Source organism: Dendrobates tinctorius, unplaced genomic scaffold, assembly GCF_039654945.1.
Source record: "Dendrobates tinctorius isolate UK_male_01 unplaced genomic scaffold, ASM3965494v1 ptg000102l, whole genome shotgun sequence".
Taxonomy (NCBI): Eukaryota; Metazoa; Chordata; class Amphibia; order Anura; family Dendrobatidae; genus Dendrobates; species Dendrobates tinctorius.
The window spans coordinates 9,890,912-9,915,686 of NW_027361770.1; the positions used below are offsets into that span (position 1 = coordinate 9,890,912).

At 44.3% G+C, this 24,775-nt stretch overlaps 1 protein-coding gene across 2 annotated transcripts in view; it reads left to right on the forward strand.

The window, feature by feature from the left end:
- The window catches only part of ZNF830 (zinc finger protein 830), a 215,894-nt gene extending 212,772 nt beyond the window's left edge, over nucleotides 1-3,122 (forward strand). The window contains exon 11 of one of the 2 annotated variants that reach the window (XM_073587730.1): nucleotides 2,417-2,588. In XM_073587730.1, the coding sequence (XP_073443831.1) occupies nucleotides 2,417-2,445 (29 nt within the window). In that variant the 3' untranslated portion in view covers nucleotides 2,446-2,588. Of the gene's footprint in view, nucleotides 1-2,416 lie in introns of both variants that reach the window. The other variant, XM_073587727.1, reaches the window with a different exon arrangement.
- The last annotated feature ends 21,653 nt before the right edge of the window (nucleotides 3,123-24,775 follow it).

Here is a 24,775-nt window from a genome sequence, read left to right on the forward strand (position 1 = left end):
TTTTTATTTACCATACATTCATTTTTTGATCGCGTTTCATTCCGCTTTTTGTTCGACAGTATGATAAAGTATCGTTTGTTTGCCTAGCTTTTTTTTTTTTTTTTCACGGTGTTCACTAAAGGGGTTAACCTCAGCGACAGTTTTTTATAGGTTGTTTCATTCCGGACGTGGCGAATCCAAATCCTTTTGTTTGTGTGTTTATATTTCAAAATAAAATTTATTTATGGGTACAATAGATAAAAAATATAGCTATATATATCTATTGATATCTCTCTCTTTCTAGATAGATATCTACAGCTCTGGCAAAAATTGAGACCACTGCATAGTTTTATAAAAATCAGCTTCTCTCCATGTCTAACAGCCATTCCATTCCAGTGTCAGTTGAATTCCAACCAGGGTACACCTCATTCTACTTAATGTGCTTCTGATTAGGTGATCACCTGAACCCAAACTTATTTAGCACAAGAAAGTATGAAAAACTCTGCTTTGGTGTTTGCAATCCTCTTGCAATCGAACAAGCTGGATGGCTAAACAAGTGCTAGTAATATCCCAAAAGTAATAGGAGTGAAAAAATAACTTTTAACCATGCCAAAGAAGTTGAAAAGAAAAGTCTTGAGTGAGAAAAAGAAGGGCTCAATTCTGGCTTTACTAGCAGAGGGATACAGTGAGCGTCATGTTGCCTCCATCCTTAAAATTTCTAAGACGGCAGTCCATTACAACAAGGTAAAGCAGCAGACATTGAGAACAACAAAGCTACAAACCGGCAGAGGGCTAAAACGACTCTCCACTGACCGTGATGACCGTCATCTTATTCGAATGTCACTCAGCAACCGCAGGATGACGTCAAGTGACCTACAAAAGGAATGGCAGATGGGGTGAAGTGTACGGCAAGAACAGTTCGTTACAGGATCCTGGAGGCAGGGCTCAAGTCATGTAAAGCTAGAAAAAAGCCTTTCATCAATGAGAAGCAAAAGAGAGCCAGGCTGAAGTTTTCCAAAGACCATAAGGATTGGACCATAGAGGATTGGAGTAAGGTAATCATCTCTGATGAGTCTAATTTTCAGCTTTGCCCAACACCTGGTCGTCTAATAGACGGAGACCTGGAGAGGTGTACAAGCCACAGTGTCTTGCACCAACTGTGAAGTTTGGAGGAGGATCGATGATGATCTTTGGATGCTTCAGCAAGGCTGGAATTGGGCAGGTTAATCTTTGCAAAGGACGTATGAATCAAGCCACATACAAGGTTATCCTGGAAAAATAGTTGATTCCTTCTGCTCAGGCAATGTTCCCCAACTCTGAGGACTGTATTTTCCAGCAGGACAATGCACCATGCCAAACAGCTAGGTCAATCAATGTGTGGATGAAGGACCACCACATAAAATTCCTGTCATGGCCAGCCCAATCTCCAGACCTGAACCCCATTGAAAACCTCAGGAATGTAATCAAGAGGAAGATGGATAGTCACAAGACATCAAACAAAGAACTGCTTAAATTTTTGTACTAGGAGTAGCATAAGGTCACCCAAAAGCAGTGTGAAAGACTGGTGGAAAGCATGCCAAGACGCATGAAAGCTGTGATTAACAATCATGGTTATTCCACAAAATATTGATTTCTGAACTCTTGCTGAGTTAAAACATTACTGTAGTATTGTTGTTTCTAAATTATTATGGACCTGTTTTCTTAGCATTATTTGAAGTCTGCAAGCACTGGATTTTTTTCTTATTTTGACCATTTCTCATATTCTGAAAATAAATACAAAATTTAGTGCTTAGAAATTCGGAGACATGTTGTCAGTAGTTTATAGAGTAAAGGAGCAATTTACATTTTACTCAAAAATATACGTGTAAAGAGTAAAATCAGACAAACTAAAAATTTTGCAGTTGTCTCTTAATTTTTGCCAGAGCTATATATAATCATTCACATGTATTAAGTTAGTCACATTAACTGCTCTGCTACCTCACAAAGCTGGGGAAAGTTTGAACAGTTTATTTTACCGTCTCTCCCTTTTCTAATATCTAAATATGAGGTGCGTCGCCATGTACATGGTACCTCATATTTAACTTCTTGGGCTAATGTAATCACGTGTGTATGGTCACACTCTCACCTGTATCATTTTTATCTAACATATTTTATTGTCATCATGTATTTTTATGATATAAGATTTATTTCCCTGTTTGTGCTGCTGACTAATAGGCTTACAAAATGCCATATTTTTTGAGCCATTATAAAGATGTACATGCAGTTCTCATATTGACGGTATTTATAGGTTATATGCGTCCTATAGTCGAGTGTGTCCAAAAATTATGGTAGTTAATAAGGTTGACTTTACCATAATTATTAATTTGGCTATGTTTTTGGGTAATTTGCTATATTGTAGAATTGAGTAAATGATTCTTTCCTTTGTTCTGCCTTTCAGGGAATGCTACCGTCGTATTGAACATTTGAGAAATCGCAAGGATGTTCTGCACAATACACTGATAGACGGTGTAAAAGCAAAATCCTGCAAACATGAGGACGATGATATTGGAAGCGATGATGAAGATATTCTGCCAGCAATGCTTACACAGAGCTGGCGGGAGAAGGGTGTTTTTCATTAGGCAAAAATAATTATTTCTCTAAAGATCTGTATATTACTGATGGTTCTTCACATCTCAGCTTTAGCTTAATCAAAAGGCAAAAGTTCACATTTGGAGTACTCTTCGTTTCTTCAGTATTACTATGCAAGCCATTCCTGTTTATGTAATTTATAGATCCTACATTTTTACGGGAAATTCTTAGTCCACTCTGTTTACATAGAATAAGGAAACTCCTCCCTGCCTTCCAGGGCCTCCAATTCTTGTCAACTAATATTTTTGTTTTGCCTCCCAATTTGGTAAATGTTTTTTTTTTATATAGGATTCAAAAATTATTCCTAAAGTATCTTGTAACTGTTTTGTATAGTTATGGATTATTAAATTGAATAATTGAAATTATGTGTTCGTAATATTGATATTCACTCTTGTTTGTATATTTCACATTGTTGTATATTTTTTTTCTTGTGCTAACCCAGTGTGCATGTGGGAGGTGGGGTGGTCTGTATACGTGAAAATTATTTACAGTATTAAAAAGTTTTAGCAATCTAATTGCTCTGATTTAATTTAACTTTTTCTCACGTTTCTAATTTTTTTTTTACAAAATGTATATTTAATTGGAATTAATCACTGTCATTTACGACAGTGATTATTTCCTTTTAACCCCTTCACCCCCAAGGGTGGTTTGCACGTTCATGACCGGGCCAATTTTTACAATTCTGACCACTGTCCCTTTATGAGGTTATAACTCTGGAACGCTTCAACGGATCTAGGCGATTCTGAGATTGTTTTCTCGTGACATATTGTACTTCACTTTAGTGGTAAAAAATTTTCGCTATAACTTGCGTTTATTTATGAAAAAAACAGAAATATGGCAAAAATTTTGAAAATTTTGCAATTTTCAAACTTTGAATTTGTATGCCCTTAAAACAGAGAAATATGTGACACAAAATAGTTACTAAATAACATTTCCCACATGTCTACTTTACATCAGCACAATTTGGGAACCAACATTTTTTTTTGTTAGGAAGTTATAAGGGTTAAAATTTGACAAGCGATTTCTAATTTTTACAACAAAACTTACAAAACCATTTTTTTTAGGGACCACCTCACATTTGAAGTCACTTTGAGGGGTCTATATGGCAGAAAATACCCAAAAGTGACACCATTCTAAAAACTGCACCCCTGAAGCTACTCAAAACTACATTCAAGAAGATTATTAACCCTTCAGGTGCTTCACAGGAGCAGAAGCAAAGTGGAAGGAAAAAATGAACATTTAACTTTTTAGTCACAAAAATAATATTTTAGCAACAATTTTTTTATTTTCCCAAGGGTAACAGGAGAAATTGGACCCCAAAAGTTGTTGTCAAATTTGTCCTGAGTACGCTGATACCCAATATATGGGGGGGAACCACTGTTTGGGCACAAGGCAGGGCTCAGAAGGGAAGGAGCCCCGTTTGACTTTTTCAACCTAAAATTGGCTGGAATTGAGATCGGACGCCATGTCGCGTTTGACGAGTGTCTGATGTGCCTAAACAGTGGAAACCCCCCACAAGTGATGCCATTTTGGAAACTAGACCCCCTAAGGAACTTATCTAGATGTGTGGTGACCACTTTGAACCCCCAAGGGCTTCACAGAAGTTTATAACACCCGGGCGTGAAAATAAAAAATCATATTTTTTCCACAAACATGATCATTTAGTCCCTAATATTTTGTTTTCCCAAGGGTAACAGGAGAAATTGGACCCCAAAGGTTGTTGTCAAATTTGTCCTGAGTACGCTGATACCCAATATGTGGGGGGGAACCACTGTTTAGGCACATGGCAGGGCTCAGAAGGGAAGGAGCCCCGTTTGACTTTTTCAACCTAAAATTGGCTGGAATTGAGATTGGATGCCATGTCACGTTTGACGAGCGTCTGATGTGCCTAAACAGTGGAAACCCCCCACAAGTGACCCCATTTTGGAAACTAGACCCCCTAAGGAACTTATCTAGATGTGTGGTGACCACTTTGAACCCCCAAGGGCTTCACAGAAGTTTATAACACCCGGGCGTGAAAATAAAAAATCATATTTTTTCCACAAACATGATCATTTAGTCCCCAATATTTTGTTTTCCCAAGGGTAACAGGAGAAATTGGACCCCAAAGGTTGTTGTCAAATTTGTCCTGAGTATGCTGATACCTAATATGTGGGGGGGAACCACTGTTTAGGCACATGGCAGGGCTCACAAGGGAAGGAGCCCCGTTTGACTTTTTCAACCTAAAATTGGCTGGAATTGAGATTGGACGCCATGTCACGTTTGACGAGCGTCTGATGTGCCTAAACAGTGGAAACCCCCCACAAGTGACCCCATTTTGGAAACTAGACCACCTAAGGAACTTATCTAGCTGTGTGGTGACCACTTTGAACCCCCAAGGGCTTCACAGAAGTTTATAACACCCGGGCGTGAAAATATAAAATCCTGTTTTGTTCCCACATAAATGATCATTTAGTCCCCAATTTTTAATTTTCCCAAGAGTAACAGGAGAAATTGGACCCCAAAAGTTGTTGTTCAATTTGTCCTGAGTACCCTGATACCCCACATGTGGGAGAAAACTACTGTTTGGGCACACGTCAGGGCTCGAAAGGGAAGTAATGACGTTTTGGAAAGCAGACTTTGATGGAATGGTCTGCGGGCGTCATGTTCCATTTGCAGAGCCCTTGATGTTCCTAAACAGTAGAAACCCCCAATAAGTGACCCCATTTTGGAAACTAGACCCCCTAAGGAACTTATCTAGATGTGTGGTGAGCACTTTGAACCCCCAAGTGTTTCATTAAAGATTATAATGCCCAGGCGTGAAAATATAAAATCCTGTTTTGTTCCCACATAAGTGATCATTTAGTCCCCAATTTTTAATTTTCCCAAGAGTAACAGGAGAAATTGGACCCCAAAAGTTGTTGTTCAATTTGTCCTGAGTACCCTGATACCCCACATGTGGGAGAAAACTACTGTTTGGGCACACGTCAGGGCTCGAAAGGGAAGTAATGACGTTTTGGAAAGCAGACTTTGATGGAATGGTCTGCGGGCGTCATGTTCCATTTGCAGAGCCCTTGATGTTCCTAAACAGTAGAAACCCCCAATAAGTGACCCCATTTTGGAAACTAGACCCCCTAAGGAACTTATCTAGATGTGTGGTGAGCACTTTGAACCCCCAAGTGTTTCACTAAAGATTATAATGCCCAGGCGTGAAAATATAAAATCCTGTTTTGTTCCCACATAAATGATCATTTAGTCCCCAATTTTTAATTTTCCCAAGAGTAACAGGAGAAATTGGACCCCAAAAGTCGTTGTCCAATTTGTCCTGGGTACTCTGGCACCCCACATGTGGGAAAAAACTGTTTAGGCACACGTTGGGGCTCGAAAGGGAAGTAGTGTTGTTTTGGAATGCAGACTTTGATGGTCTGCTGGCATCATGTTCCATTTGCAGAGTCCCTGATGTGCCTAAACAGGAAAAAAACCCACATATGACATCATTTTGGATACTAGACCCCCAATGAACAAATCTAGATGTGCCCCCAACTAATCTAATGTAAATTAGTAGTGCATGGAGGTGTGGTACAATTTGAAGCAATCCTTCATGCACAGGCCAGGTTTTTCGGGGCAGGTGTCGCACTGGTAAGTGGTGTCCCTGCGTATTCCTTTTTTGTAACACACTAGACACCTTTTTTGCGGCTTACCTTTTCTTGGGGTTGGCGGGACCACCCCCGGAAAGTGCTGACCTGGGACAATACGAGCACCTTCAGTTCCTGAAGTACTGGGGCCCGCTCCTTCCTGAGCGCCAAACATCATGGCCTTAACCACTACCTCCTGGAAATGAAGGTACGCCGTATCGCTGGGGCATGCACATTGTGACAGCAGGAATGCGATGAGCATTGCCATTTGGACGATGTGCACGGCCAGCTTTTTGTACCACACCTTGGCCTTCCTCAATGCATTGTACGGTTGGAGGAGTTGATCGGAGAGATCAACTCCCCCCATTTTTTTGTTGTACCCCACTACACATGTCGGTTTGAGGACCTGTGTAGAGGTACCCCGTACAGTGCAGAGGGTACTGCCATCACCGTGTATGGTGGTCAAGAGATGGACATCTCTCTTGTCCTTGTACTTGACCACCAGCAGGTGGTCGCTACATTGGGCTCTGCTCTCACCTTTCCGGAGCATCTGCCCAAGTAGCGTCTTCGGGAGGCCTCTCTGATTTTTGCGGACAGTACCGCAGGCTGCGGTACGTCGCTCAGAGAGGGATTTGTAGATTGGGATGCTGGTATAAAAGTTATCAGTGTAGAGGTGATAACCTTTATCCAGCAGTGGGTGCACCGAATCCCACACAATTTTCCCACTCACTCTCAGGAAAGGAGGACACTCAGGGGGTTCAATCCGGGTGTCCTTCCCTTCGTAAACTCTAAACTTGTGGGTGTACCCTGAGGTACTCTCACACAACTTATAGAGTTTGATTCCGTACCTGGCCCTCTTACTGGGCAGGTATTGACGGAATCGCAGCCTTCCCTTGAAGTGAACCAAGGACTCATCCACGCAGATGTCCCTTTGGGGGCACGTACACTTCAGCAAACTTTTTGTTGAAGTGTTCGATGACCGGCCGAACTTTGAACAGACGGTCAAAGTTGGGGTCATCTTGTGCGGGACACGCTGCATTATCAGTATAATGCAGAAACTTGTGGATGGCCTCAAAACGCGTCCGGGCCATGACCATTCGGAACACTGGAGTGTTGTATAAAATATCAACACTCCAATATTGCCGAATTTCCGGCTTCTTCAGTATCCCCATATGGAGGACCAGGCCCCAAAACTGCGTCATTTCAACTGCGTCTACAGGAGACCAGTTTGAAAATGTTGAACGCGGGTTTTGCTCCAAAAATTGACGAGCGTACAAATTAGTTTGCTCCACCATGAGGTTAACAAAATCCTCAGAGAAAAAGACTTTGAAAAAGTCAATTTCTGTGAGGCCGGTGGTGTCAAACTTGATTCCTGATTCTGCCACAAAATCAGGAATCAGTGGCTCGTAATTTTCGGGGGGCGAGGTCCATACGGGGAGCCACTGGGTCAGCTGCGGGCATGGTGGGCGCTGCCTCATCTTCTGTCCTGGAGCGTCTGCGTGGCGGTTCCGCAGGACCCGAGGAGGAAGATGAGGAGGGGGAAGAGGAAGAAGAAGAGGATGAAGAATCCGAAAAATAAAGAAAAGTCGGATCGTCATCCAAATCGCTATCAGTTTCGGAGGCAAATAAAGCATATGCCTCCTCCACTGAATAGCGCTGTTCGGATGAATTTGATGACATTTTTGTGTAAATATGGTGCTTGGGTGTACACTTTATTGAAAACTGTATGTGTACGTGAGGGGGGGGAGTGATTGGTGTAAACTTTCTGTAAAGAAAAAGCTGTGGAAAAAAGTCTAAAACAGCAGGCCCTAGCTGATAAGTGTCACTTATCAAAACTAGGCTGCTGGATGTGCGCACGGGGTGGCGCAAGGGGGGGGTGGAAAAAAAAAAAGGAAAACGGCAAACTCTGATAAGTGAACTGTGTCACTTATCCAAGTTTCGCAGCTGCGGGATGTGTGTACGGAGGGGCTAAGGAAAAAAAAGCGAGCTCAAGTGTTGATCGGTGAACTGCGTCACCAATCAACGCTTGGCGGCTGCGCACGGAGGTGGCGCAAAAGTGGGGTGGAGGGGGGTAAAAATAGGGGGAAGGGGGATGGGGGGATTGGGGTGGATGAAGATAGATTGGGCAGGGATCAACAGTTAGGGTTGTAGTTAGGTGGCACAAAGGGGGGTGAAAAAAATGAAAAACGGCAGGCACAAGCTTGGATAAGTGACGTGTGTCACTTATCCAACTTTTGCGGCTGCGGAATGTGTGAACGGAAGTGGCGCAAAGGGGGCTAAGGAAAAAAAGGCGAGCGCGAGTGTTGATCGGTGAACTGCGTCACCGATCAACGCTCGCCGGCTGCGCACAGAGGTGGCGCAAAAGTGGGGTGGAGGGGGGTAAAAGGGGGGTGAAGGGGGGTAAGGGGGGGTGGAGGGGGGATGGGGGGATGAAGATAGATTGGGGGGGTGAAGATAGATTGGGCAGGGGATCAGGGATCAATTAACACTTACAATTGTAGTTTTTTTTCTTCTTTCTTCTGCAGGGATTGTGATGCTACAAGCTGTGGCACCACAATACCCAGCACAGGAGCTCTTGCTGCGTCCGACCTCTCTGCAGGAATCCTCAGCTAGAGTGAGGACCCCTGCAGACAGGTCAGACAGGTCAGAGGCAGGTCAGGGGGCAGGTCACAGAGCGGTCACATCGCTGCTGTGACCTGTCATTGGTGGGATCGAATGATTACATCGATCCCACCAATCCCTGATCTGCCTGGTGACCATGGCAACTGCCTAGAATTGGAGCTCACAGCTCCGATTACTAGGCAGGTCATGCCCAGGTTACCAGCAGGGCACAGAGCGGTCACATGGTGACCGCAGCTGTGCCCTGTGGTTGGCGCGATCGCCGATCTAATCGATCGCGCCAGCCAACTCCTGCAGGCCCTGCTGGGCCTGCATCAGGCTCCAGCACGATCGGTGCTAATATAGCACCGATCCTGGCCGGTACTGGCAGGGCACAGCGGCGATATAGCGCCGCTGTGCACTGTGATTGGCGCGATCGATCAGATCGGCGATCGCGCCAATCCGGGTGCTTTTTGCCGGTGCCTGGCGTTGCCAGGCACCGGCTCTAGGATCGAGTACATCAGTACTCGATCCCCGCCTAGGACATCATTGTTTCAGCCAAGCTGATTGGCTGAAACAATGAGAAACGCTGCGATTGGCTGTTCAGAATTGAACAGCCAATCACAGCGCTCTGGATGCCGGGGGGGCGGGATCGCAGCCCGGGATGCCGACGCCATCTTTTCTAAGGTGAGATGGCGTCGGAATTTTAATGCGATCACCGCGACTTTAGTCACGGTATCGCATTAAAGGGCCCGACGTACTATCCCGTCCACGGTCATACGGGCCCGGGTACCGTGGACGGGATAGTACGTCGGATGTCAGGAAGGGGTAAAATATACATTTTGTAAAAAAAAAATAAAAAAACATTTGTATAGTTAGTTTACAGTTATCCATACCAGTTTTCATTCTATTGGCTAATGTATACAAATATTAAAAAGTGAATCTTATACCAATATCTACTCACAGGTCTACAAAAAAATATTTTTTGTAATCATCACAGGTGACTTTGTACTTTTCTCAATCATCTTTTTGTCCTGATTTCAAAAATGTACATAGTTTATCTGTAGCACGTATAGTTTCCATGGAGCAGCATCATTATTATAAGGTATAGGAAATATATTGGCGACATTAAGAAAATCGTATTCTACATATCAGGAAAAATTGCTTCACCTTACAAAACAGTTTTTAAATATGCTTGACATTAGACTGTTGATACGATTTTTCACGGTTGTTCCTATATTACATCCAACAGTAATCAGCCATCATTGAGTCATTCCAAAAACCCTGGTAGCAGTGTTTCATTACTTTAGTGTCCCGGTGAAACCGCTCGCATTGTTCATCACTTACATCCCCAAGATTTTGAGGGAAGAAATCTAAATGTGAATGCAAAACGTGCATTTTCAGAGACATGCGACATCCAAGTTACTGGTATACATTTAGCAATTCCTCAACATCGTCAACATATTCTGGAGATTTTTTTTTCTAAAGTTTTCTCAGATCCACTTGAAGCTTTTCCAAGATCTCAATTCCTTATCAGTTAGAGTTTCTTCAAACACATCATCTCTCCTAAGCTCTCTGATCTGAGGACTAACAAATACCCCTTCCTTCAGTTTTGCTGGTGAAATGCTGGAGTATTTCTGTAAAATGTACTGGAACCCTTGTGAATTTGTCTTTAAAAAAAAGTTTTTAATTTCAACTTTGTGTAGTGGAGGAAGAAAGATTTTTGTTTTAGCAACTAAAGGATTATGCTGAACATTGTCTCTGCCTGGAGCATAGATGTTTCTCTGTCCCCAATCACGATGAACATAATGCTTCACTGTATTTGTACTGTCCCATAAACACAAGAAGCAACAATATTTTGTGAAACATCCTTGCATACCCATTAGCAGACCAATCACTTTCAAATCTCCACAGATATTTCATTCATGGTGCTTATATTGTATAGCATCCTGTTATGAATGGGTCACCGAGGAGGAAAAAACCTAAACATGCTAAGCCCAGAAAAACCAGAGAGGTTGGTAACTATGCAGATTGCAGATCCCTGATCCTAACCACACAACTAGCAGCAGCCGTGGAGCGTACCTACGATGAACCTAGACGCCTTGTCACGGCCGGAGGACTAAATAAGCCTAAAGCAAGAAAAGGGTAAACTGCCCTAGAGCAGACCCCAAAGGAATAGACAACCCCCACACATGTATTGACGGTGAAACAAGATGAAAACACAAACACAGGCAGGAAAATAGCCTGAGCAAACGATGGGGCCCAAACTAACTAGAAAGGAGAGGAAAGGAAAGACACTGTCTGCAATCTCCCCAAAACCCTACAAAATAATGTCCAACACTTCTGATAACAAAATTAACCCTGAAGTCACTAGACTTCTCCCACTATATCAGCACTCTGAAATATTCTGAGACAGAGCAAAAAGAAGCTAATCTAATAAGGGACAAAAAGCAAATTGGCAAATACAGATAAATATGAGTGGAAATTCAGCACAGCCCCAGCAGGGGCTGGCTGACCACACAAAAAAACTAAATAGAACAACAAAATCAAGTGTGAACATTAGCAGAGAAACTTAGCTTTAGCTGACTGGAAAAGAGCTGAGAACCAAGACCTGACAAGCAGAAGAAATCACCAGCACCAGAGTAGGGCGTCGGCTGTCTTAAATCCAATCTGAGATTCCTGAGGTCCAATCGTCATCCTCATTATCAGGTGGCAGATCTCTACTGATTAAATCAGCCTCACTACCTCCTGTTACCACCAGAGGGAGCCTGGAAGGAGAACTCACAACTGGTAGACCAGAAAATGAACTCACAACAGTACCCCCCCCTTGAGGAGGGGTCACCGAACCCTCATCCACGCCACCAGGCCGATCAGGATGGGCCCGGTGAAAAGCACGAACCAATCTATTGGCATGAATATCAGAGGCAGAGACCCAAGAATTATCCTCCTGGCCATAACCCTTCCATTTGACCAAATACTGGAGTCTCCGTCTAACCAAACGAGAATCCAATATTTTCTCTACCTCATATTCCACATTGCCTTCAACCAACACAGGGTCAGGAGGTGCTGCCATAGGAACCACTGGCTCAACAAACCTCTTCAACAGAGACTTATGAAATACGTTATGGATCTTAAACGTAACTGGAAGAGCCAATCGGAAAGAAACAGGATTAAGAATCTCCAAAATCTTATAAGGTCCAATAAATCTTGGCTTAAATTTTGGAGATGCAACCTTCATAGGAATATTCTTAGACGACAACCAAACCATATCACCCACTTTAAACCGGGGACCAATGGTCCTATGCCGGTTGGAAAATCGCTGGGCCTTTTCCTGAGAGTGACAACTTATCCACCACTTGGTCCCATATCTGCTGCATTCTCACAACCACAGTGTCCACACCTGGGCAGGACGAAGATTCCACTTGCCCTGAAGAGAATCGAGGATGAAACCCAAAATTACAGAAAAAGGGTGACATCAAAGTGGCAGAACTAGCTCTATCGTTCAGCGCGAATTCGGTCAAGGGCAAAAATGAGACCCAATCATCCTGATCAGCAGATATAGAACATCTTAAATAAAACTCCAAGGTCTGGTTTGTTCTCTCAGTCTGTCCATTGGTCTGGGGATGAAATGCGGAGGAGAAGGATAACTGAATTCCCAGACTGGAACAAAAGCTTTCCAGAATCTGGAAATAAACTGAACTCCTCTGTCGGACACAATGTTCTCAGGAATCCCATGTAACCGAACCACCTGTTGTAAAAACAAGGGCACCAACTCAGTGGAAGATGGCAACTTTGGGAGTGGTACAAGATGGACCATCTTTGAAAATCTATCACAAATCACCCAGATAAGTCATTCTCTGAGAGACAGGAAGTTCAGAAATAAAATCCATTGAGATATGGGTCCATGGCCTCTTGGGCACCGGCAGGGGTATCAGCAACCCACTAGAACGAGAACAGGGTTTAGACCGAGAACAAGTCCCACAGGACTGTACAAAATTCCTGACATCACAAGATAAGGCAGGCCACCAAAAGGACCGACTCACCAAATCTCTGGTACCAAAAATACCTGAATAACCAGCCAATGCGGAGCAATGAATTTCAGACATCACTCTTTCTCCACTGGTCAGAAACATACAATTTTCCCATAGGGCAACGCTCAGGTTTATCCTGAAATTCCTCCAAGGTGCGTCTCAAATCGGGCGAAATGGCAGAAAGAACTACCCCCTCACCTAGGATGGTTGTAGGCTCGGTCACATTAAGAGAATCCACAAAGAAACTCCTAGAAAGGGCATCTGCCTTAACATTCTTAGTGCCCGGAAGAAAAGAGACCACAAAATTAAAACGTGTGAAAAACAAGGCCCATCTAGCCTGTCTAGGATTCAAGCGTTTGGCCGACTCCAGATAAATCAAATTCTTGTGGTCGGTGAGGACCACAACTTGATCTCTAGCTCCCTCCAACGATTGTCTCCACTCCTCAAATGCCCATTTCATGGCCAACAATTCCCGATTCCCCACGTCATAGTTGCATTCAGATGGGGAGAACTTTCGAGAAAAGAAGGCACAGGGATTCATCTTAGAAGTCACAGGGTCTTTTTGGGACAAAACAGCTCCTGCACCAATCTCAGAAGCATCTACCTCCACCTGAAATGGAAGTGAGACATCAGGTTGCCGTAAAACCGGAGTTGAAGTAAATCTCTGCTTAAGCTCCTGAAATGCTGAGACAGCCTCAGGAGACCAATTCAGCACATCAGCGCCCCTCTTGGTCAGATCAGTCAATGGTTTGACAATACCAGAACAATTACCTATAAATTTACGATAGAAATTAGCAAAACCCAAAAACTTCTGGAGAGCCTTCAAAGAAGTAGGCTGAACCCAATCATAAATGGCCTGTACCTTGGCCGGGTCCATTTCAATAGTTGATGGAGACAAGATAAATCCCAAAAATGAAATCCTCTACACCAAAGAGGCATTTCGATCCCTTAACAAACTGAATTCTCCCTCAAAATCCAGAACACAGTCCGGACGTGTTCCACATGAGAATCCCAATCACTAGAAAAGATCAAAATATCATCCAGATAGATGATCAAAAACTTATCCACAAAGTCACGGAAAATATTCATAAAGGACTGGAAGACAGAAGGGGCATTAGTGAGCCCAAAAGTCATCACCAGGTACTCAATGTCCCTCCGGAGTATTAAATGCCGTCTTCCATTCATCCCCGTGCTTGATGCGAATAAGATTATACGCCCCCTGAGGTCAAGCTTAGTAAACCAGCAGGCACTCTTAACTCTGGAGAATAAATCAGACATCAGAGGTAACAGGTACTGATATTTAACCGTCATCTTGTTAAGGGAACGAAAATCAATACACGGTCTTAATGAGCCATCTTTCTTGGCCACAAAAAAAAATCCAGCACCTAAAGGTGACAAGGATGGTCTAATATGACCCTTCTCCAACGATTCATTAATATAGGATCACATATCATCATGTCCAGGTACTGATAAGTTGAAAAGCTGACCCTTGGGAAATTCACACCCAGGCATCAACTCAATTGCACAGTCATAACTCCTATGAGGAGGCAAAGATGCAGACTTACTCTCACTAAATACATCAGAAAAATCGGCCAGATAATCAGGAATATCATGAGACTGAGGACAGGTGGAGAAAACAGGAGCGTCCCTAAGAACACACTGACAACCCCAACTCACCACAGACCCAGATTTCCAATCCAAAACTGGATTATGAGTTTGCAACCAGGGAAAACCCAGAACAATAGTATCATGCAAGTTATGCAGCACCAAAAATTTACAATTTTCTTGGTGGTCTGGGGGAACTCACATTATCACCTGGGTCCAAAACTGAGGTTTATTCTCCGCCAAAGGAGTAGCATCAATACCCCTCAAAGGAATAGGCGTCCGCAGAGGCGTCATGGAAAAACCACAACGTTTAGCAAAGTCCAAATCCATCAAATTCAACGCTGTTCCTGAATCCACAAAAGCCTTAGTGGAAAACGTGGATAAGGAGCAGATCAGAGTAATTGCCAAAAGGAACTTAAGTTGTACACTGCCCACAGCAAATGTGTGTGCAAAACGTTTCTCGTTTAGGGCAGACAGAAATAGTTTGAGAGGCGTCTCCACAGAAAAAACAGCTTATTACGCCTTCTAAATTCCTGACGTTGCGCCCTAGACAACACCCCATCACATTGCATAGGTTCAGACATTTGTTCAGAAAGTGGCAGCGCCTCCCGTGTAGTCTTCCGTTCACGTAAACGCCGATCAACTTGAATGGCTAATGACATAGAGCCATCCAGACCAGAGGGAACAGGAAATCCCACCATAACATCCTTTACGGTCTCTGATAAACCTTTCTGAAAGAGAGCTGCCAGTGCACTATCATTCCATGTAGTAAAGACCGCCCACTTTTGGAATCTTTGACAGTATAACTCTGCAGGATCCTGCCCCTTCTTAATGCCAACAGGGTTCTCTCAGCTTGATCAACGGCATTAGGTTCATCATACAACAACCCCAAAGCCTGAAAAAATGCATCCACATTAGTCAGAATAGGATTTTCAGGTGTCAGAGAAAACGCCCAATCCTGAGGATCGCCGCGCAGCAAGGAGATGACAATTTTAACCTGCAGCACAGAGCTCCCCGATGAGTTAGGCTTCAAGGCAAGAAATAATTTACAATTCTTAAAATTCAGAAATTTAGACCGAGCCCCAGAAAACACATCAGGAGTAGGGATCTTGGGTTCAGCAACATGTGACTGAATGAGGTAGGTAGAAATTCCCTGCACTTCAGCAGCAAGTTGCACCACATGATCAGACAGTTGCTTAATCTCCATTAGGAGAGAAAAAAAATCCTACGGCCCCAGAGAAAAAGAGGAAAAAATATATAAAAAAAAAAATTCTGACACTTTTTTTTTCTTTCCCTTTTTCCTTCTTTTTTCTTAAACAATTCCTTCCTGCTTTTGAGTACCCTAGAATCTGCGGTGTGGATGGTGATTCTGTTATGAATGGGTCACCGAGGAGGAAAAATGCAACACACGCTAAGTCTCAGAAAACCAGAGAGGTTGGTAACTATGCAGACTGAAGAGCCCTGATCTTAACACACAACTAGAAGCAGTCGTGGAGCGTGCCTACCGTGGTCCTGGACGCCTCGTCACAACCGGAGAGAGCTAAATAAACCTAAAGTAAGAAAAGAGGAAAACTAACTCCCCAGAGCAGACCCCAAAGGAAAGACAGCCCCCCACATGTATTGACGGTGAAGCAAGATGAAAACACAAAGGCAGAAAAATAGGCTGAGCAAACGATGGGGCCAAACTAACTTGAAAGGAAAGATACTGTCTGCAATCTGCCAAAAAACACTACCAAAAATAATGTCCAATGCTTCTGATAACAAAATTAACCCTGAAGTCACTAGACTTCTCCCACTATATCAGCACTCTGGCCTCTTTTTGCTCTGTCTCAGAATATTCCAATCTAATAAAGGACAAAAAGGCAAATTGACAAATACAGATAAATAAGAGTGGAAATTCAGCACAGCCCAGCCGGGCTGGCAGACCACACAAAAACTGAGTTGACCAATAAGAGCAAGTGTGAACATTAGCAAAAAACAAACTTAACTTGAGATGACTGGAGCAGAGCTGAAGTCCAGGACCTGAGAAACAGACTGAATCACCAGCAACAGGATGGGGCGTTGGCTGTCTTATATCCAGTCTGATACTCCAGAAATCCAATCACTATCCTCCTCGTCAGGTGGTAGACCATTACCAATTAAACTAACCTCACTACCTCCTGTCACTACCAGAGGGAGAACGGAAGGAGAGCTCCCAGCTGGTGGAGCAGAAAATGAGCTCATAACACCGAACCCACTCCTCAGGCCCCCGAACCAATGCCCACGGTCTGGGACCTAGATGACGAAGAAGATAGCCTAGCGGTATAAGCGGGCCATCCAAGGAACAATATCTCAGCAAGTCACGCCAGCCCACCAGAATCGGCCAGTCCACCACCGGCCACCACCCCAGAAAGCTCCACCACAGTCTAACTAAGACGCCCTGAGCTGTCAACAGCCGGCAAACCCCCCGAACACTATGAACAGGATCAGTTCGTATGGCAACAGGAACTTTTGTCTCAAAAGGCCAACCCCAGCCTACCAAGACCCTCGCCTGAGGACTGGTAAGCATACAGGATGGGGGAGTGTGGGAGGAGAGGCCTCCGCCGAGTACCTGGGCCGAAACCGAGGGGACTGTCTTCCAGGTTCCTGGGGTATCTGTTTCCAGGGAGCAGAGCTAGGGGATGGACTGCTGAGACTGACAGGGCAGTTGGGGGAGGAGTCCAGAGAAGAGGGGTGGAGAGGGCCAGACGGTGTGAGTCAGCAGAACTAGGGAGAAGGAGGTGGAGACTGGGGGAGGGCCAGATAGCGAGAGCCACGAGCAGCTTCCAGAGAGGAGGACAGCGATAGGAAGATTCTCGGTGGACCGCAGGGAGACGGCGCCAAGTTTACCGACAAAAGAAGACTGCTGCCTCACTCCAGCTCTCGGCTGCGGCCTACTTGCAGCCGTCCGCTGCCGACGCCGCCTCACTCCAGCTCGCGGCTGCGGCCTCTCGCTGCTGCCCACAGCCACCGCCGCTTCACTCCTGACCACGGTGGTGACTCCTCCTTTGCCGCCCGCAGCTGCCACCGCCCCACTCCAGTCCGCGGTAGAGACTGGGCCTGTGCCCCCTGCGGATCCTCCAGTGCGGCCTCACACTACACCTGTGGCCTATCAACTGCCACTTATCACTGCCGCTGCCAGTCCCTGTCAGGGAGTTGCAGCCTCCACTCCCAGGCGGTATCCCGCTGCCTCCGCTGGGGGACATTCTGCCAAAGAACTCTGCAGGCCTGTTGTGCCCCTACTCCTCCTGGGCGTCGGAACGCCCGAAGACTACTCCAGATTTTCAGCGGCTGGGCCCAGTGGCTGCGACGCAGACTCACTGTGGAACAGAATGCCGAGGGACGTCAGGACGGATAAGTGATACATAGTGACTAAGGACCCGTAGTCGGCCATTCCACGGCCATATAGTGACCGGATTAGTCGTGTTCTCTCAATCCTTTGTGTATTGGCTCCCTGAGAAGACAACTACTGTTATTCTGTTGGTTGCGTAACAATAGCCCCAACGGCATTTATATATAAAACTTGGAGTTTAAAGTCATTTCTGTCTCGCATCTCGTCACTGCATCCTGTGTACCTGCTATTACCACAGATACACGGCTCAGCAGACAGTATCACAGAGAATAGGAATCAATTCACAGTTCAGCAGACAATAACACACAGGAGAGAGTTAGATACACGGCTCAGCACACAGGATAGGATTAGTTACATGGCTCAGCACACAGTATCGGAAAGACTAGATACACGGCTCAACAGACAATAACACACAGAAGAGGATTAGATCCCTTGGTGGGATTTGAACCCAGGACTTCAGCACTGCAAGGCTGCAGTGCTAACCACAAGCCACCATGCTACCCGAGGATTAGATACACAGCTCAGCTGTCAGACAGGATAGGATTAGATACACGGCTCAGCAGACATTATCACACAGGATAGGATTAGATACATGGCTCAGCAGACAGTATCACAGGATTAGATACACAGCTAAGCAGAAAGTATCACACAGGAGAGGATTAGATAGAGGCTCAGCAGTCAGTATCACACAGGATGGGATTAGATACATGGCTCAGTCAGCAGACAATATCACACAGGATAGGATTAGATACATGGCTCAGCAAACAGTATCACACAGGATTAGATACACAGCTCAGCAGACAGTATCACACAGGAGAGGATTAGATAGAGGCACAGCAGTCAGTATCACACAGGATAGGATTAGACACATGGCTCAGCAGACAGTATCACACAGGATAGGATTAGATACACAGCTCAGCAGACAGTATCACACAGGGTAGGATTAGATGCACGGCTCAGCCCTATCACACAGGAGCACAGGATAGGATTAGACACATGGCTCAGCAGACAGTATCACACAGGATAAGATTAGATACATGGTTCAGCAGTCAGCATCACACAAGATAGGATTAGATACACGGCTCAGCAGACAGTATCACACAGGATAGGATTAGATACACAGTTCAGCAGACAGTATCACACAGGATAGGATTAGATACATGGCTCAGCAGACTATCACACAGGATAAGATTAGATACATGGCTCAGCAGACAGTATCACACAGGATAGGAATAGATACGCAGCTCAGCAGACAGTATCACATAGGATAGGAATAGATACATGGCTCAGCAGTATCACACAGGATAGGATTAGATACACGGCTCAGCAGACAGTATCACACAGGATAGGATTAGATACATAGTTCAGCAGTCAGCATCACACAAGATAGGATTAGATACACGGCTCAGCAGACAGTATCACACAGGATAGGATTAGATACACAATTCAGCAGACAGTATCACACAGGATAGGATTAGATACATGGCTCAGCAGACTATCACACAGGATAGGATTAGATACATAGCTCAGCAGACAGTATCACACAGGATAGGATTAGATACTCAGCTCAGCAGACTATCACACAGGATAGGATTAGATACATGGCTCAGCAGTATCACACAGGAACACAGGATAGGATTAGATACACGGCTCAGCAGACAGTATCACACAGGATAGGATTAGATACCCAGTTCAGCAGACAGTATCACACAGGATTAGATACATGGCTCAGCAGACTGTATCACACAGGATAGGATTAGATACATGGCTCAGCAGACTGTATCACACAGGATAGGATTAGATACATGGCTCAGCAGACTATCACACAAGATAGGATTAGATACATGGCTAAGTAGACTGTATCAAACAGGATAGGAATAGATACACGATTCAGCAGACAGTATAACAAAGGATAGGATTAGATACACGGCTCAGCAGACAGTATCACACAGGATAGGATTAGATACACAGCTCAGCAACAGGATGTGCCAAAGGAGAGAACATTTTCATTCCAAAAATTCCACTCATTCCATCTGATTTGCCTTTTGATTTTAAATGCCCCCAGTTTCCACTTTGACTGGCATTTGCAATGTCCATTAACAAGGCTCAGGGACAGTCCTTGAAAGTAGTAGGGATCAATTTGCAATCTCCATGCTTTTCTCTTGTTCAACTTTACGTGGCCTGTTCAAGAGTTGGAACTGCCAAAATTCTGTTCATCTTTGCATCGAAAGGAAAAACCAAAAATGTTGTTTATCAAAAGGCTCTTGAATAAATTGAAAATAAAATACTATCAGTACTTAGGTAATCATTTAGTTAATTTGTGTTGCAAATCTGTAGTGTTGAATATATTATGTGAAATGTTTTTATGTGCAATATAATCATTATAATTTGTTATAACCAACCACAGTTAGTTACTATGCCCGGGCAACATCGAGGCTCTTCAGCTAGTATATTATATAGTGTCATTACAGAGTGATCTACAGTATTTCAAGTGTTTATTTCTGTTAATGTTGATGATCATGGCTTACAGCCAATGAAAACCCAAAAGCCATTATCACAGTAAATTATAATAAGTAACATAAATCACCTGCAAAGTCTTACTGATCGATGAAAAACGTCCCTTCATATATTTCAGTAGGCTCCATAATCATGGAGAAGATTGATGACTTGACAGATGTACAGAAGGCAGTCATTGACATACTCCATAAGGAAAGTAAGCCACAAAAGGTCATTGCTAAAGAAGCTAGCTGTTCACAGAGTGCTGTATCCAAGCATATTCATGGAAAGTTGAGTGGAAGGAAAAAGTGTGGTAGAAAAAGTTGCACAAGCAACCAGGATGACCGCAGCCTTGAAAGGATTTTTTAAAAAAGGCCATTCAGAAATTGCTGCTGGGGTCATTGCTTCAAGAGCTACCACACACAGGCGTATCCAGGACATGGGTTACAAGTGTGCCGCCCCTAAGGGTTCAGTCACCACAGAGATACTGCACCTCCTCCTGAGGTGTAGTATCCCACTTCCCAGGTAAGATGGTAACACCTGACCAAACTCCAGCACCTACATCCAGCACAGACACCTTAGAACAGCAGAACACCCTTTATAGCAGCTGCTTTGGTTCATGAAGGGTGGTGGGTGGAGCTTAGAAACATTAGAGGGGAAAGCTGACAGGAAGTTAAGTCAGTTCCCCACAGGGGGAAGATGAGGAAGGACCTCTATACAGAGAAGTTCTCCTTCAGGGGAAGGATGGAGAGAGGACGTATTTGTAGCAGCTCCCTGAGAGCTGGAGCTGTTTGCAAGGAAAGAGGAAGAAAGAAGGGTCAGTTGTTCAGAAGGAAGATAGATGAGCATGGAATGTGTGGAGGAGAGAGACTGGGGATTGGGGCTAGTGCAGAGCCCTTTCCTTAGTTTAAAGCGCCAAGACCGGGCGCCGGTATCCGAGGCTGTTTGTGATACTAATGATCCTGTAGCAGAAATCAGAGGAATGGGAGTTGAGACCGCTCTATTCCCAACAAAGACTCGAAGACACAGTGGCAACTTGTGCATGAGCTGGGACATGATTGTATGGAGTCCCAGAAGCAGGCTATAGCCACCTGTCATATGAGTGGAGTTTAAGTAACATCAAGAAGGAGGCACTTGAGTGTAATTCAGAACTACAAGTACTTCAGATTAGCGCTATAAAGGAGACATTCAGGAAAGGCACATTTGGAAGGGAGTGCTGGAAGGGTTAATCCATCTGCCTGGGAGTTGGCTGAGCCCCTGACACGGAGACTGCAGCATTGAAGCGGGCACCTGTCTGTGCCAGAAACGTGAGTGAAAGAATTGGAACTGCACTCAACTGTGTCATTGCCTTCTTCCTGCACCAGCCTATTCCACACCGCTACATCTCTGTGCCTAACACTACACCATCTACCTCAAAACCTACTACTACTGCCCTGGAACTACAGCTCTACCTGTGGAGAGCTATTACATCTTTGCTGCGCCCCACCATCTGCCCCAGAGGATCTGCATCGCAGCGTCAGCTTAACACCTTCATTGCCGAGCACCACAGGTGGCGTCACAAATCATCTACCTATAAACTCTATTCCATTCCACCTATTTTACATGGACACCCAGGGCCATGGACCGGGTCACCGCCACTGTGACACATCCCTCTGAGACACCGGCCCGGTACCGGGTAATCCCACAGACCTGGGGGTGATCCACAAGTGTCGCATTCCTTGTGTTATGCCACTCCAGACCAATAGACAACGCCAGAAGAGTCTTACTTTGGCCAAGGAGAAAAAGAACTGGACTGTTGCTCAGTGGTCCAAGATGTTGTTTTCAGATGAAAGTAAATTTTGCATTTCTTTTGGAAATTAAGTCCCAAAGTCTGGAGGAAGAGGAGAGGCCACAATCCAAGCTGCTTGAGGTCTAGTGTGAAGTTTCCACAATCAGTCATGGTTTGGGGAGCCATGTCATCTGCTGGGGTAAGTCCACTGTGTTTTATCAAGAATAAAGTCAGCGCAGCTGTCTATCAGGAAATTTTTGAGCACTTCATGCCTCCCTCTGCCGACAAGCTTTTTGGAGATGGAAATTTCATTCTCCATCAGGACTTGACACCTATCCACACTGCCAAAACTGCCAATACCTGATTTAAAAACAGCAGTATCACTGTGCTTGATTGGCCAGCAAACTCACCTGACCTTAACCCTATAGAGAATCTATGGGGTATTGTCAAGAGGAAGATGAGAGACACCAGACCCAACAATGTAGACGAGCTGAAGGCTGCTCTCAAAGCAACCTGGGCTTCCTCAACACCTCAGCAGTGCCACAGGCTCATTGCCTCCATGCCATGCCGCATTGATGAAGTAATTGATGCAAAAGGAGCCCCAACCAAGTATTGAGTACATTTACTGAACATACGATTCAGTAGGCCAACATTTTGTATTTTAAAAACATTTTCAAGCTGGTGTTATAAAGTATTCTAATTTACTGAGAGAATGACTTTTGGGTTTTCATTGGCTGTAAGCCATAATCATCAATATTACCATAAATAAACACTTGAAATAGTTCGCTCTTTTTATAATGACTCTATATAATATATGAGATTCATTTTTTGTATTGAAGAACTGAAATAAGATAACTTTTTGATCATATTCTAATTTTGTGAGAAGCACCTGTATGTGAACTCATTTTACAAATTAATTAATTCATCTAGGGGTGCATTGATCATATTAACACCACTTGTGCATCACAGAATTTCATACCACTGAGCGGTGAAGAAAGAATAAATCACATTTTTACCACTAAAATGTTGTTTTAGCCCCAAGTTTTTAATTTTTCTAAGGGCTACTAGGATTTTTTTTTACAACAAACTGAAGTCATTTTTTTCCTGAGTGTGCCAATACCCTACATGAAATCGGGAATTTTTTTTCAGGCACAGTGCTAAGCTCAGAAGGCAAAGGTTGCCTGATTTTACTGTTATGGTTGAGGGTGCCATGACCCACTGGGAGAGCCTTTAAGGTGCCAGAACAGCAGAACCTCACATAAGTGACCCCATTTTATGAACTACACCTCTCAATGAATTAATCTATGGGTGCAGTGATCATATTGAAACCTTGGGTGTATCACAGAATTTTTTTACCATTGGACAGTGAAGCCAAAATAACTCAATTTTTACCACCAAAATTTTGTTTTAGCCAAAGATTCTATATTTTCTGGCAACAAGTGGGTAAAAATGTCACCAAAATTTGTCCCACAATTTCTACTGAACGTGGCAATAGCCCATATGTGGCTGTACAGTACTTCTTAGCCATATGGATAGATTCGGGAGGAACGGAGCGCTATTGCCTATTCAGATGAATGGATCTGTGCACATGTCAGTGTGTTTCAATGGACCATGTGTCCGTGGGCAAAACACACTGACATGTCCATGTTTTAATGTCAGCACAGGCTACAAATTGTCCCGCAGACGTGCATACTCATAACCCACATGGATGTCATTCATGTGACATGCATTGGCGCCGGGGAAGAAGTGTTACAGTAAGCGCTGTTCACCAGCGCCGGTTGCTGAATATGGAGCCGGGCTGAGCTGCGGTGAGATCCAGTGAGATCCCCGCTAGCACCGTGAGCTGTGTCTTTATTTATCATGTAAGTATAATAATGGATAGGTGTCTTATAGATACTTTTCCATTACTAAACAGTCAACTTGATGTCACCTGACAATACAAAGGTGACATCAACCCCACAAATATGAACCCCACTTGCCGCCGCTACAGGGCAAGAGGGAAAAGCTGGCAAAGCACCAGAATTGGTGCATCTAATAGATGTGCCTTTTTCTGGGCAGCTGCAAGCTGCTTCAGGGCAAGTGGGAGGAGTCGGGCAAAGCACCAGAATTGGCGCATCTATTAGATGTGCCTTTTCTTGGCAGCTGCAGGCTGCTATTTTTAGGCTGGGGGGTCAATATCCATGGCCCCTTAGCAGCCTGAGAATACCAGCCCCCAGCTGTGAGCTTTAGCAAGGCTGGTTGTCAAAAATGAAGGGGAACCCACGCCATTTTTTAAAATTATTTATTTAAATAATTTTAAAAAAACTGCGTGGGGACCCCTCTATTCTTGATAACCAACCTTGCTGAAGATGACAGCTAAGGGTTGCAGCCCTCAGCTGTGAGTTTTGCCTGGCTGGTTATCAAAAATACAGGGGAACCCATGCCATTTTTTTCGTTTATTTATAGCACTGGTGATGAATACTCCCATCAGCCGCTCCTGCTGTCACTGTTATTAGCAGCAGCAGGGTTAGGCTGATGGGAGTAATTGTCCCATCGGCCGCCGCCTGCTGTCTCTTTTATTACTTAAATATAGCTCTCGTCATTCTCCCCTGCTTGTGCTCATCGCCAGCAGAGCAGGGGAGAATGATGAGAGCCGTGTACAGCGCTTTTTGTAACGCTTCTTTCCTTGTGCCTGTCCATGTGGTAG